At 50.0% G+C, this 13,678-nt stretch overlaps 1 protein-coding gene across 1 annotated transcript; it reads right to left on the reverse strand.

Annotated features, from left to right (window-relative positions):
• Positions 1–319: 319 nt before the first annotated feature.
• On the reverse strand, positions 320–802 carry LOC121837405 (the record flags this gene model as incomplete). The annotated part of the gene is made up of 1 exon (XM_042293026.1): positions 320–802. A coding segment is annotated over one exon (483 nt), but the record flags the coding sequence as incomplete, so codon positions are not given.
• Positions 803–13,678: the final 12,876 nt, after the last annotated feature.

Genomic DNA, 13,678 nt, shown 5'->3' on the forward strand with positions numbered 1-13,678 from the left:
CTGAGATATGGTGCTTGTGATGTAGCGTAAGGAGCGTGCCGGTTTGTGCTCTACGTATGATGGTGGCATCCTCTCTGTTGAGCATACGCGATGGAGATCTTAGTGATGTGTTATTATGGCTGAGTTGTTTAAGTGCACGGGTGCGCTCCTTGTGTAGGATCTTTCTATGATCGTACGGGTCGTAGTCCTGCGGCCAGGGAGTCGGAGGGCCCCGGGGGGCATGGTCGCGGGCGAGCTCGTGGGCTAGAGCGTTCCCTTCGATCCCTTGGTTACCTGGTATCCACTCTAGGAAAACGTGGAGTTTGGGGTGTTCGTACATATGCTTGACTAGCACAGCTCTGATGTGAACCGGTAGCGTGTTCTGTCTGAAGTGGCGTATGGCGCTTTGACTATCTGTGCGTATGGTGATGTTGTCGGTACCATTGTGCTGCTGGATGGCTTCTGCGATGGCCTGGATCTCAAGTGATGTTGACGTAGGGGCGTTGGAGTGGTGATGGGCCTTCTTGAATTCTGGGCCAACAACAGCTGTGTTGCCTAGTTTTGTCTCGTTGTTGTAGCTGGCGTCCGTGCAGTAGTATGTGGTGGTAGTGTTATGTGAAAGGTGGAATGTGCGGTGTTCCCGCCGGGCCTTGTTCTCGATGCGGTGCATGTTCTTTGGTATTGGCCTGATCTCTATTCTTGGCACACTGTCCCATGGTGGTTCCAGTGGCGGGATGTCAAGCATGTTGGATATGTCGAAATGAAGACTTCTGAGGATGTTCCTGCCCTGTGTGGATGTTTGGAGGCGCTGGTACTGGGCGGAGTGGTGGAAGCTGATGCGCTCCTCAAGGGTGTTAAAGGGGCCTGTTTCTTGTAATTTCGTGATCGTTGCAAAACGGGGCACTCCAAGGGCAAGTCGTGTTGCCTTGCGCAGTTGTGTTTCTAAATGTTTGTGCTGCGTCCTTGTAAGGCGCATGTAGGGCGCCGCATACATCACTTTGGAGGTAATTAGGGCTTCGATGGTTTTCCGGAGTTCGTGCTCGCGGAGGCCTCGCTTTTTGCGAGTGATTCGCCCGAGTATGTGGATGATCTGATTGATCTGTTTGGTGACTAATTTAAGCCAGTGGTCGGCTTTACCGTTTTGGCTCAGATAGAACCCAAGGATCCTGATATGCGGTCTCCGTGGGATACTTGCCCCGTTGAGTTCGAGACGGATGAGGTCCCTAGTCTTCTCGGCATCTTTAGTATTGGAATCTAGGATAACTACGTACTCCGACTTTTTGGGTGAGCAACTTAGTCCAATACTTTGTACATAATCGCGGATAACATTGAGGCCCTGCTGTATGGTTGCTTCTTGTTCTGCCAGTGATCCGCGGTGACACCACAGAGTGATGTCGTCGGCGTAAAGCCCAAAGTGGAGGTCGGAGATAGTGCCGAGTAATGTGGGCAGGTCCTTCAATGCGAGATTGAAAAGGGTTGGGGGAGTATCGAGCCTTGAGGGACACCGGCGTGCAGGGGAAATTTGGGGCTGGTATAGTCGTCAATCTTGATTTCTATCGTTCTGTCGGTTAAGAAATTTCGAACGTAGTTATAGAGGCGTTTGCCTGGCTTGATGTCAATTAGCTTTTGGAGTACCGCATGGTGCATGACATTGTCGAACGCCTTGTGAATGTCGACGCCGGCGACGACTCTGGTTTGTGCGGTGCTGGATTGAATGAGCACGTCGTGCTGTATTCGGAGCATTGTGTCCTGTGTAGAAACATGACGCCTGAATCCGGTCATAGAGTGATGAAAGAGGTGGTGCTCTTCTAAGTGCCACTCCAAGCGTTGTAGCACCATCTCTGTCAGCTTGCTTAGGCAAGAGGTGAGTGAGATGGGCCTAAGGTTGGTGATGCGGTCTGGTGGCTTGCTTGGTTTGGGGATGGGAATTATAATCGCTTCTTTCCACGATGGTGGGATGATGCCGGTTTTCCATGCTTGGTTTATCTGATCAAGAAGTGCGTCGAGGTAGTTTTCGGGGAGATTCTTGATGATGGTATATGTGATGCCGTCCTTCCCAGGTGTTGTGTTCCTCGTAATGCTGTGGAGGGCCGTAGCCAATTCTTCTTTACTAAATGGAGAGTTGATACCGGTGTCTTCATCCTCGGTAGAGGTTATTTTGTACTGGGTATAATAGTTCTTGCAATTCCTTGGCGATTTGCTCTGGGGTCTTATTGGTTCTGAGCTGAAGTTTTTCTAGGCTGTGTCGAGGCTTGCCTTGGCCCAATAGTGTGCGTAGGATCTGCCACACGCGAGGCGTTTGGAGTTGTTCATTGAGACCATCGCACATTTGTAGCCAAGTTTGAGTCGCCAATTCGTGCGCGTATATTTGCGCCTCTTCCGTAATGAGTTGGATAGCCTTCTTGAGGCGGTTATTCTTTTTGTTGCGTTTCCAGCGCCTAACCATCTTTTGTCGTTTGTCCCAGAGGTCAAGAAGATGACGATCGATATATGGGTGGTCTTCGGATTTGGCTATGCGTTTGGTGAATTTGCGGTGCGTCATGATAACTCTTTCCGCCCATTCCGCAGGGTCTTCTGGGCCGTCGGTTTGTTCGAGGTGGCTCCGCAGATTATCCACTTGGTAATATGGGCGGTGCTGGCCCGTGGAGAGCTCTTTCGTGCCATAAGAAGTTCAATGGTTGTAGCTAGAATATAATGGTCGCTACCTAGATCCTCGAGCGTGTTCTCCCATTCTGTTTTGCTCGGTCCGGCGTGCCACGTGAGGTCGGGGCTTGTGTCAGCTTCCACGCTGTTGCCTGCGCGTGTTGGAATAGTGGTATCGTTGAGAAGGGTCAGTCGATTTTGAGAGGTTGCGGTTTCAAGCCTGCGACCATTAGGAGAAGTGTGATAGTATCCCCATGCGACGTTCGGGCTGTTGAAGTCACCCGCTATGAGGATATCTTTGCGAGGGTGCATATCCTTGATTTCCTTGATCCACGTAGTATGCGCGGTGCGGCCGCCGGGTGTCCAGTACGTATTCCCAATAACTGCTTTAGTGGCGCCCAGTTGACATTCTACGGCTACATGTTCTTGTCTCTCGGTGTTGTGCTGCTCTGTTTCCAACTGAATCGCAGGGATATGATTGGCCACATATGTGACGACCATGACCGGGGCCGATGGTGGAAGGGGGTTAGGTCTGGCGCGCGTGGCACGACATTTTTTGGTGATGCTTGGCTGTATGAAATGTTGGTACCCGGATAGTTTATAGTTGCCATTCGTTTCCTGAAGGAGTATGATATCTGGTTTGGTCTTTGCCTGCAGGATATGATGTTCAAGATGATACTTTTTCTTGCGTAGGCCCCTGCAGTTCCACTGCAAGACAATGGCTTTGTTGGTGATCTTGCTGCTGGTCGGGGGATTACTGATCATTGTGCTAGAACCGTGCGTGGTGCGACGATGTCGGTTACCATTTTATACGAGTATTGTGCCTGGGTATGCATATCAGGTTCATCAGCACCATAGGAGTATGAATGGCAGGATAGCATCGATGATTGAAATTGCTGCTTCACACCACGGGAGCGACAATGCTGACAAAAAGCTTCGGATCTTAATGGCAACACAAGAAATTATCGACTTCGCTGCGGATGAAGTAGAACCAGGTTGGGCGGGGGTCTCGGAGTTTTCTTCGCATTCCTTTTTTTCTTTGGTTGGTGTGACAGGCTTCTGAAAACGCTCGGTCGTTTGAGATATCTGCCTCGAGGAAGCCGAAAGAGGGGTTCCAGGATCAGTCTGGGCACGAGTGGGCAGTGGTGGAAACTCGCTGGTGTCGTGCAAACGACCTGCATAGGAGTCAGTTGGTTTTGGAGCTTCCCGTCGAGGATTTTGGTCAAGCTTTCTTACAGCTGTGCTATGGCTTGTAGCCCCAGGTGAAGCGGATGAGAGAGTGATGCTCTTTGACGGCCCCGGCCTCTGGTTGGTCTCTTCAGAGGAAACGCCCGTTCCGATTGCTTTTTTGGCAGATAAATAGTCCATCTTAGCTTCGTTCTTGAGCTTGTGGATTGATTCTTCCTTCTCGTATTCTGGGCAGCTTGTGGACGTCGATTCGTGGTGGTTTCCACAGTTCACACATTGTGGATGGTCTGCATCGCAGATTTCTCGACTGTGGGGGCCCCCACAACGTGGGCATAGCTGCCGTTTCGTGCACGCTCCTCCAACATGCCCGAAATTGAAGCATTTGCGACATTGTAGGGGCTTCTCGATGAAAGGTAGGACCTTGAATCGGGTATGTCCGAGGACGACGTACTCAGGAGATCTAGTGGTGTTGAAAACCAGTTTCACAGTTTCGGATTATCCTAGTCGGCGACTGCTTCTCAAGGGTGCGATGCTGCAAAGAACTTGCTGTAGCTCTTCATCAGGGATATCTTTTGAGACTCCATGAATGACTCCCACTGCTGAGTCCTTTGAATGAGGTTGGTACACACGCACTGGGATCCCGCCAATAGAGGTGATGGTTAGCAGCGCCTTTGTCGACTCCATGTTCCTGGTGTCAACGGCTAACAAATTCAGTCTCGGGTTCGGTCGCACTTCAGTTACTCCATCTGGGGCGAAACCTTGAAGTTTTTCACGCAGCTTCAGTGGGTTCACTTTTGTTATGAGATGGTCTCTGTCTACTGGTTTTATCACGACTGTGAGAGCGTCCATGCTAGGTGTTGTGTTAATCACTGTGTCACCGCTTGATGCAATGCTCGATTTTTTGCACCTTTTTCGGCTGCTCGTTGTCCAGTTGTTTTCTATTGGTGGCATTTCAGAGTCAGAGCAACATAAGGCATTCGATGTACTGGACCTGTCTGAGCTGGTGTCGTTCGTGGTGATGGGCAAGAAGCCATTTGCAGGCCCTGAGTCGCTTGGAGGTTCATTTTCTTGCGCGGCTGCTTGGTAGAACGCTTCATTGGCAATGCTCGACGTGTCAGGTAGGAGGGACATGGTCAGTCGGTCGGGTCGGCGGCCGGTATACACCGGTTAGTCTTGGCTTTGAAGGCCGCCAAGGCCTAGGCTTTGCTCTTGGTCGAATACACGACCGCACCTATTCAGAGCCAAGAAAGTTCGACGTATACAGAATATTACTCACAATTTGTAGCCAGAACCGAAGGGAACACAAGCTGCTTCTTCAACCAGCGTTGGAGGATATCTTCACAGGCTGCTTCAGTGTACGGAAAGTTCACCGGGAGAGTGTGATGGACATTTTGGAGATGATTAACTGTGCTGGTCTCTTGAAGATTGGATGCGCAGATCACGCAAAGAGCATGACGCCTTGCCTTATCAGCTTTTATGTAACATCGAGGCTTCATTTTTTTGTGAAAGGTCTGAACAGGTCCAATCTTCTATCTAGGAGAAGGGCAGCTATGCACGCCAGGATGAGCAAAATGTGTTAGTCTTGTGGAATTCACTACGTTCATTAAGTGTTAGTTTCTGCAAACTTACTTTCAACAATATGCAAAGGCAAGCAATAAAGTTTGCCAAGCATTCCGTATAGCTTTGTTTTTCATTTGTGGTGCATAGAAACTAGGATGCCGAGTTGTGTACGATTTTAAAATAATGCAAATGTTGTTTTTGTTCAATACCACAACGCTGGAGTCAGCTTATTAGAGCGCTGTTATTAGGTGAATAAGAAAATTGCACCGTAGTTCGTGCCCCAGGCATTATATGAAAGTCGCTGTACGGGAAGATTCGATGTTTTCTTGCAGCTAGGCGAACAGGAAACACTAACCGCATAAATTACGAGCGTACGCACCCTGAATTTCAGTGGTTCACATTTCAGCAAAGAAGACAAAGGTTGTCGCGGGCCGCGTCTGTTTCGGTTTCGGACCATTGCATTCAAGTGTTGTCGATCGCAGCGCCGCCGCTGCTGTCGACACGGCACGCGTCAGGCGGAGGGGCTCGCTCGCTCCACTGCCCTATATTCTAGTTCACTGTAGCCGAGCCACGGCCGGACTGGAAGCGCGCGCTCTCTTTCTCTTCTTACGGCCTTTGCAATTGGAGCAACCGCCACCTCCCACCGCAATTCACGGGGGCGCTGTCACCTCACCCCTGGTAAAGCCCCTTGATATAGCCGTTTTTTACAAGTACCGCCAACCATTGTTGTGGAACCGCGTGAGACACGTGCCACGAGCGGGTGCTCCGCCGCCATTCGCTTCCTAGGGCCGCTCATTTCAGTGCTGCCCCGCCATTCGCTTCCAAGGGCCGCTCGAGACCCGGGTCTCGTGCACTCGCGCATTTGACGCTACTTGCACGACAAACGCAAACATATCAAGGGGCTTTAACCCCTGGACTACCCTTTGCCGTTTGCACAGAGCGCGTCTGACATTGTATCTCAGCGCTGTCGCAACTCGCTGCAGAGATATTTATAGCCTTTGACACCTGATCCTTACGTTTAGACCCTCAGCCACTATCTAATGCGTTTCTGATGATTTCAACGCGGTGAATATTTGCCGCACATCTCCGAGAGATTCGGGAGTAAAAAGTAGTAAGCAGAAACAGCAAACGCAATTGCGGAAAAACTATACTCATCTTTACCTCCAGGACTTCTGTTGCAACCCAAGAACAGGAGGGGACGGACCCCTTCTAAGTGGAGGAACTCTAAATGATAAATAATTCGTACACTCTCGTGAAATGTATGTAAGCAGTCCCAATCTCTCTATTGCCGTGGTCTGCATCATCATCTCATAGGCCGCACATGAAGTCGGTCAGCTGCTCTAGACGAGGGTGTAATAGTCTATACAATTTTCGCACAGTGCATATTACAGCTTAAGGTGCTTCCTCGAGGACTTGTGCACATATCCAGCTGATTTTTCGTCACAGGGGAGCGCAGTTTGCTGACGACACTGCCTGTCGGTAAAGTTACTTAAATCGGAGCAAAGTTCAATAAACCGTTGCCAAAACAACAATCTACGGAGCTCGAACACCAGCGCAAAGCAGCTCGAAGGGACTCTCCGAGTGGGGTTAGGTTGGGTGAGGTGGTTGCGCCTCTGGTGGCAAGCAAGAGAACTACATACGGAGAAGAAATGTCATTGACTCCCGGGCGATTGCGAAGGCCGTAAGAAGAGAAAGAGAGCGCGCGCTCCCAGTCCGGCCGTGGCCGAGCACATCGTTATTTAACTCTTGAGAAGAGTTTGGTCAGCACAAAAGGCCAGTGGCCCGTACCTGTAGGATATGGCGCCATGCAAGACATTATACACGCACGCTCTAACATGCACGTACATACGTAATTAAATAAGAATGGAAATGCAAGTCAACCATGGATCGGCTCAGAGGAACAAGGAAGATGACGAAGAAGAGAAGAGATTGGTAGTGCGTGCACGGAGAGTGTGCAAAGGACCGGCCGGGAGAACGTGCTGGGTGGGAACGACACCTTCGACCAGGGGTGCTATGTTGCGCTTTTTGGACTCCAAGGAGACTTGGAAGAAGGAAGTGACGTCAATGACACAGCAAACGCAGATTGGATGTTGACAGAAGAAAACGAAATCAACACCCAATCTGCGTTTGCTGTGTCGTTGACGTCACTTCCTTCTTCCAAGTCTCCTGGGAGTCCAAAAAGCGCAACATAGCACCCCAGGGCAATCGGTGGTTCGCTCCTACTGTCTGACCGGCAGCCTGTTCCAGCGAGGGCAGCGCATAGAAACCTACGCTGCCCGGCTTCCTACTGCGCGAGCACTTGGTGCGGTGACTCTTGGGTCATCGACGGAAGCCAACCGCTCCCGCTCCTGACTGCCTGCCACAACCGTGGGCCGACAACGACAGCTCCAGACGCAAGACCCGCTGCTGCGCATGGTGATTCAAAGACATGGTGACTGTTGCGTTTTCCTTTCTTCCATTTTTTTTAACTAAGTTTTCTTTCTTTTTTTCTCTTAGTATAAGCATATGAACTCTTTGATTTCTTTTGTAAATACATGTTTTAAGAAAAACGAAGGACATTGTATCTTTTCAATTATTAACCCCAAAGAACCTCGCAACAGGAAGGGAGGGAGGCAAGCGTGGCATCGAGCACAATAATAATGATAATAATCTTTATTTTCAGAAGTTTTTCTTCGAGTGGCTGGCTCGGCTAGAACAGAAAGGCGAAAGCCCGTACGCTTGTGCGTCTGCTAACCAACCACCCAGGGCAGGAGAAAAGCAAAGTACTGTACGCTACCTCTTGAGCTCTTGCAGCTTTTCTTGCACATCTTCGATGTACGCGTCACGCAACATAAGATCAGCAGAACGAGCTCCACCTCCAGCACATGCGTGTTACTTTTTGTGGTGCGTTGGTGCGCTCGCATGCATGATGTATATACTTCATTTCCGATGCTATACAAGCGCGAGCATGTGGTCCTTAACCGTAGCCTCCTCTATACTGAGAAAGCCTGGCACATCGACGACGGAGCCGTAAGGCACGTGGCCGCAGTAAAAACGAGAGGAGGAGCGCGCTGAACGGTGACGGATATGGTAGCGCAGAGCAGAAAGGGCAGAGATGTGTGTGAGCGCTTGGGTCATGAGCGGCCGCTCCCCGAAAGACGTTTGTTTTCGTGTTTTTGTCAAAAGCGCGAGCCCAGCGCTTTTCGCGTTCCTGCCTAGCACGCGCATTCGAGCAAAGCAGCAATGCACAATGCGTCGAATGGCCGCTCGCTCTTGTGTGGCGCTAGCAGGCAATCTCCCCTCATTTCCCGATTCCCCGCCCCTCCTTTCCCATTTTCGGCGGCCGCCTCTTTTCGCGAAGTGCCAGGCAAATACTTTACTAGGGGGAATACATTCCACACTGCTCATTTGCATTAGACAGAACGCCTACAGCGCCGAATCCAGCCCTGATGGAGTGGAGGTCCGCGTCAGTCCTCGCGCAAGTGCACGTGGATGTTCACGGCGGCCGCGGCGGTGTCGTCTCCGATTCCACCTAAAGCCCCTTCATGTTTCAAAAGTAGTGCAAGGTGCGTCGATTCACGAGGCACGTGCAACGTACGACCCCTGGGAAGATCATGGCGGCACAGCGCAGCGAAGTATTTAGCGCACCACTGAGCTACAGTGTACTAGAATACTAGTACACTGTAACTGAGCTAGAGTTTAGACGCCATGCTGCTCTTAGAAGTGGTGCGCGGCACGTGTCTCGCGCACTTCCACAACAATGAATTTGGTATGTAGAACAACCATCATCAATATCATCATTTACCGCCCGATTGCCGAGACCTCCCCGACGATAGATGGCTCTAGCCAAGCCCAGAAAACCTGTCCGCGCCGAGGCTATTGTATTTGAGAGGAGTGGAATGCAGAGCCGTATATGTAGAGAGTTTGGCCATTCGTTGGGAAGTATAGGAGACAAATGAAGCGGCGCCATTGGCCGAAAGCGGGCTGGGCGTGTTCCAGGGCGTCTTCAGAAATTCGAATGTGACCAACCAGAAGCCGGAAATAATACCCTGGCGGTGGTCGCGAGACACAAACCTGATAACTGCATTGGAGTAACTCTAGATGGCTGAAAGTATGGTACACGTGATGTTTCAATCACACTCATCTAAAATGATGGTGGAAGAGTGCGACTAGCGGAAAGATCGACACAATCCTTACGCCAAACGCCGAGCGCCGGGAATCTGCCGTCAGAGCGGTCTCACTCTGTCTGCGCAAAACAGAGTTGAGCGGCGCATTCGTTTCTTACATCTTTCTGCATGATCATAATAAAACAACACGTGCACGCTATTTTCAACCACAAAGAATTACTACACTTCACTCTTACGCACTTATTAAAACCATATACGAACAGAGACCTTCGATGATCGATCGGCTCAGAACTGTTTCTCACTACCACCGCTAGGGGATTGTTTTCGGCTTCTGGTTGGTCAAGAGAGCATGCCAAGACCTCTTTCCGAGTCTGCCGCACGCCCTGGCTCTGCCCGCGCCTCCCATTGACCAAACTCTCTACATATACGGCTCTGGTGGAATGTATTCCCCCTATACTCTGTTTCATACTTAGCGTGCAACGCTGTCAAAGCTACTGGCGCAAGCGTGGGACTTGATCTCATTGATCATTTGCACGCGTTCTCGCGCAAACAAAACCATAGATGAAGCCACGCGCTCGCTACAGTAGCTTTGACAGCGTTGCACGCTAAGTATGAAACAGAGTATAGTAAAAGTATTTGTGCCAGCTTTCTCAGTATAGAGGAGGCTATGCCTGAACAGTGACTGCACTGCATGAGCGCGAGTGCTTGGCAGGGACACTGAAACCTCGCGCTTGTAGCATTGGCTGCGCTGTACTTAAGCTGAAACGAAGTATAGGGAGTATTCACTAGACGCCATGTTTGTGGGTGCTGTTTAGAGCGCATGCTCAGAACGATCTCACATCAATAGGCTGCTAAGACAGCTTTTGATGGTGCGGAATGCACGTGGCAAAAGAACTGTGGAAGCTCGCCGTCAGCACGCGCTCAACATTCGCGCACACAGCTATGGCCGCCAGTGAATACTCCCTATTAGCGCTGAGATGTTTCGGTGGCGCCCTCTTATGGTTTCCATCTGTGACGTCACGACTGGGATTTGCCTCGCCGTGACGTCACCAGTTGTTATCCTGGCTACTTACCATCAGGTGCGACGACGAGTTCAATTGTGTGTTTAAAAAGCACAGTGGAAGCTAGGAGCCATCGCAATCCGAAATTAACACCGTCAAAGTTGACAATCTGACAATTCTCATATGCCCATGGTTTGGCCAATCGTGGAAAGCTGACCGCAGCGACGCTTTTGGTCGCGCACATCGCTAATAGTTCAATCGGATCGCTCCACTGGTCGGACAGTATTAGCGGCGAGATGTTTCGGAGGCGCCCTCGTTTGGTTACCTTTTGTGACGTCATTACCTTGTGAACAACAAGTTTAATGGTGTTTGTAATCAGCAGGTGGAAGCCTGAAATCGTAGTTCTCTCAAAGCAACACTGCCACCGTCGAAATCGAAGTTCTTACATTCCTCTTATTTCCGTCGATAAGACACCCTTTGCTGACGTCATAGTCAGCATTCGGCCAATTGTGGTGGGCCGACCACAGCGACGCTTTCGATCGCTCACGTCGCCAATAGCGTGTTCCCGTTCGTAAAATTTGCATGACGATAGGTTTCGATGCATGCCACGGCCGCTTGATTGAGTGGCCGTGCCTTAGCAGAACAACCTGGAGGGCGATAGAAACAATATACCGATCTCACCAGCCAGTTTGACTACGCCACCGCTGCCGCAATGCATCGAGGGAACTTTAGTCTTTCTGCGCGTGCGACAACCTGGCTGGAGCTCTGCGCGTGCAGGGCACGAACAGTCACGTGCACTGCCGATTGCGTCCTGCGAACTAAAGTTATGGCTGCCTCGCGCATGCGTCGAATGCTTGGTGAGATCGGTCTATTGTCTCGCTTATTCAGTGCGCTGGGCGGCTAGTGTCGTTCCCTTCGCTCGACTTCGCACGGTTTTGATGGTAGTCTGTAGAAGTTCACTCCGGAGTTCTTCCCGTTCTTGACAGTTGACGACGCAACAGTACCGTCGACGGCGACGATTCGAAAGCATCGAGGCCGAGCTGATGGCTCCCGGTTTCGACGTGCTTGGACGAAGAAAAAATTACTAGCTTGAGGCGAGCTCGGGCCATCGGGGTAACGTTGTGAGGTGACGACTATACGGGCGATATATTTTGAGTCGTGACCACGCGAACGCACAAGTAACAGCAGCGTGCAGAGGTAAAACGCCACCCGAACACGTTTGTTATTCCACGCACTCTTAGAAAAAAGGGTCAGTATAGTCCTCCCTAAAGGGAGGAACGCTCTTGACACATATGTTCCTTCAGAAAGGGAGAAACTTTCGTCCCTTAAGCAGGGGAGGAAAAGTTCCTCCGTCGACTGCATCTCATTATGGCGGCCACGAATCGAGTAAATCGAGCTCGGTAAGGGCTTAACGAGAACACTAAGTCTATTGCACGAAGCGAGAGGAGCAGGAAATAAAAACGTAACACGAGCTTTCCGCGAACTGTATTTATTTCCGAAGTTTCTTTACCCCTGCAGGTAAAGAAACTTACGTTTCAAAAGCATGCAGTCACTCAGTCTTCTCATCGTCAGCACTGCGATGTTCAACGGAGACGACCGGCACTCAGTTCGCGCACTTTATGTCCTACCTTTGCTATTCCTCGAGCCACACTTCCTTCGTCAACCGTTGCGTCAACCTCACATCACGGAGGAGTGAAAATCATTCGCCCGCAAAACCAAAAGCCGCTCTCAAAAAAAAAGCAAATCCGAAGCAACCTCTTGGCTTATCTCAGCACGGTAACACGAAATTATGGCGTAGCCGCGTAGCGTAAAAGGATGTTAAATCGCTTGCCACCAGATGGCAGGGTCAAGCAGAGTAATCGCACGTAGCTAGGCTAGGTGGCGCTAGGTACCGCCCAATTCATGTTTTACAAAAAAATATTTTTATTTCCTTACGCCACAATTGCGTTTCCTTTTCTTCGGAATCTCTAACACATGTAGACACATTTCGCACACTACAAACATCAGGTCAACATATATTGAACGCATACACAGGCATCGCACATACAACCATCAATACAACAGCTCACAACCCCGATCACTACCACCGAGCCCTGCGTTTCCGTCTTTTATAGTGGTCGTTTTGAACGTACGGAATTTTTCGGCGACTCCCTAAGCAAAAAAAAATATTCCGAACATGTTCATTTTTTTTCCGCAATGTCATAGATCTCAGGCTATTTTTAATGGCTCAGGGGATAAATCTCTTATTAAAAAGAAGACGCTCGATCATGCCATAATTATTTGAAAGCCAATAAATCAAGCCACTTCAATGTGGTTCCAAGCCATGAGTTTGTTTTCCCGCATGGCCCTTCGTAGCCAGTATTTATATTGTAGTGTTCGTTTTTCTATTTGTGCTGCTCCCGCAAAGCTGCAATTGCCGTCTTGAATTAATCTCTGTAGAGCGGATATCCACTCAGCTGGAAGTGATGCTTCACGGGCACAGAAATCGCTTTTCGATCAACTTGAATGCAGTCAAAGCCGCGACTTGCGACAACTGTTAAGTGTACGGAGCTGCGCCGTTGCGAGCTCGAAAACTTCTAGCGCTCATCCCAGCGCGCCACTTAGAGGGCAGTTTCTACAGGAACCGTAATATATTTAAACAGTAAAATAAAGGATAGCGTTTTTTTTTTGTTTTTTTTTTCGATTTTGCCTGTCTTTTTTTTTTTATGCTAAACTTCCATTATAAATATACGTACTTTCCGTCGGGTCCATATCACAAGAGCGAATGACATTTTAGCGAACGGCGACATTTGAGCGAATGGTCGTTTTAGCGAATAACGGGGGCGCGCGTTAACCCATCCGTCGCGCTGCGCTTTACGCCGCTTCGCGGCGACAGTCTGCGGCAACTCATTACAAAAATATGAACTCACTTGGCCCACCCGAAAACGCCGCTTCGCGGCGTCCGACTATTCGCTAAAGTGTCGTTCGATGAAACGTGGGCGTTCGCTAAAACGTCATTCGATCAAGTGAGTGCCTCCCCTTTCCGTCATACTTTCGTAGTGTTGTCTTTTCCCCAGAGCGCAATCGCTCTCGGGGACCGACAGTCACATTGGCCACTGTACGATAGAGCTTACCGTTCAGACCAGCGTTCCAACATGACTATCCACACGTCGATCGACTGCACCTAATCCCTCAAGTGGTTTTAAACTCTTTAATGTAAAG

This window comes from Ixodes scapularis, unplaced genomic scaffold, assembly GCF_016920785.2.
Source record: "Ixodes scapularis isolate PalLabHiFi unplaced genomic scaffold, ASM1692078v2 PGA_scaffold3__209_contigs__length_174095766, whole genome shotgun sequence".
Lineage (NCBI taxonomy): Eukaryota > Metazoa > Arthropoda > Arachnida > Ixodida > Ixodidae > Ixodes > Ixodes scapularis.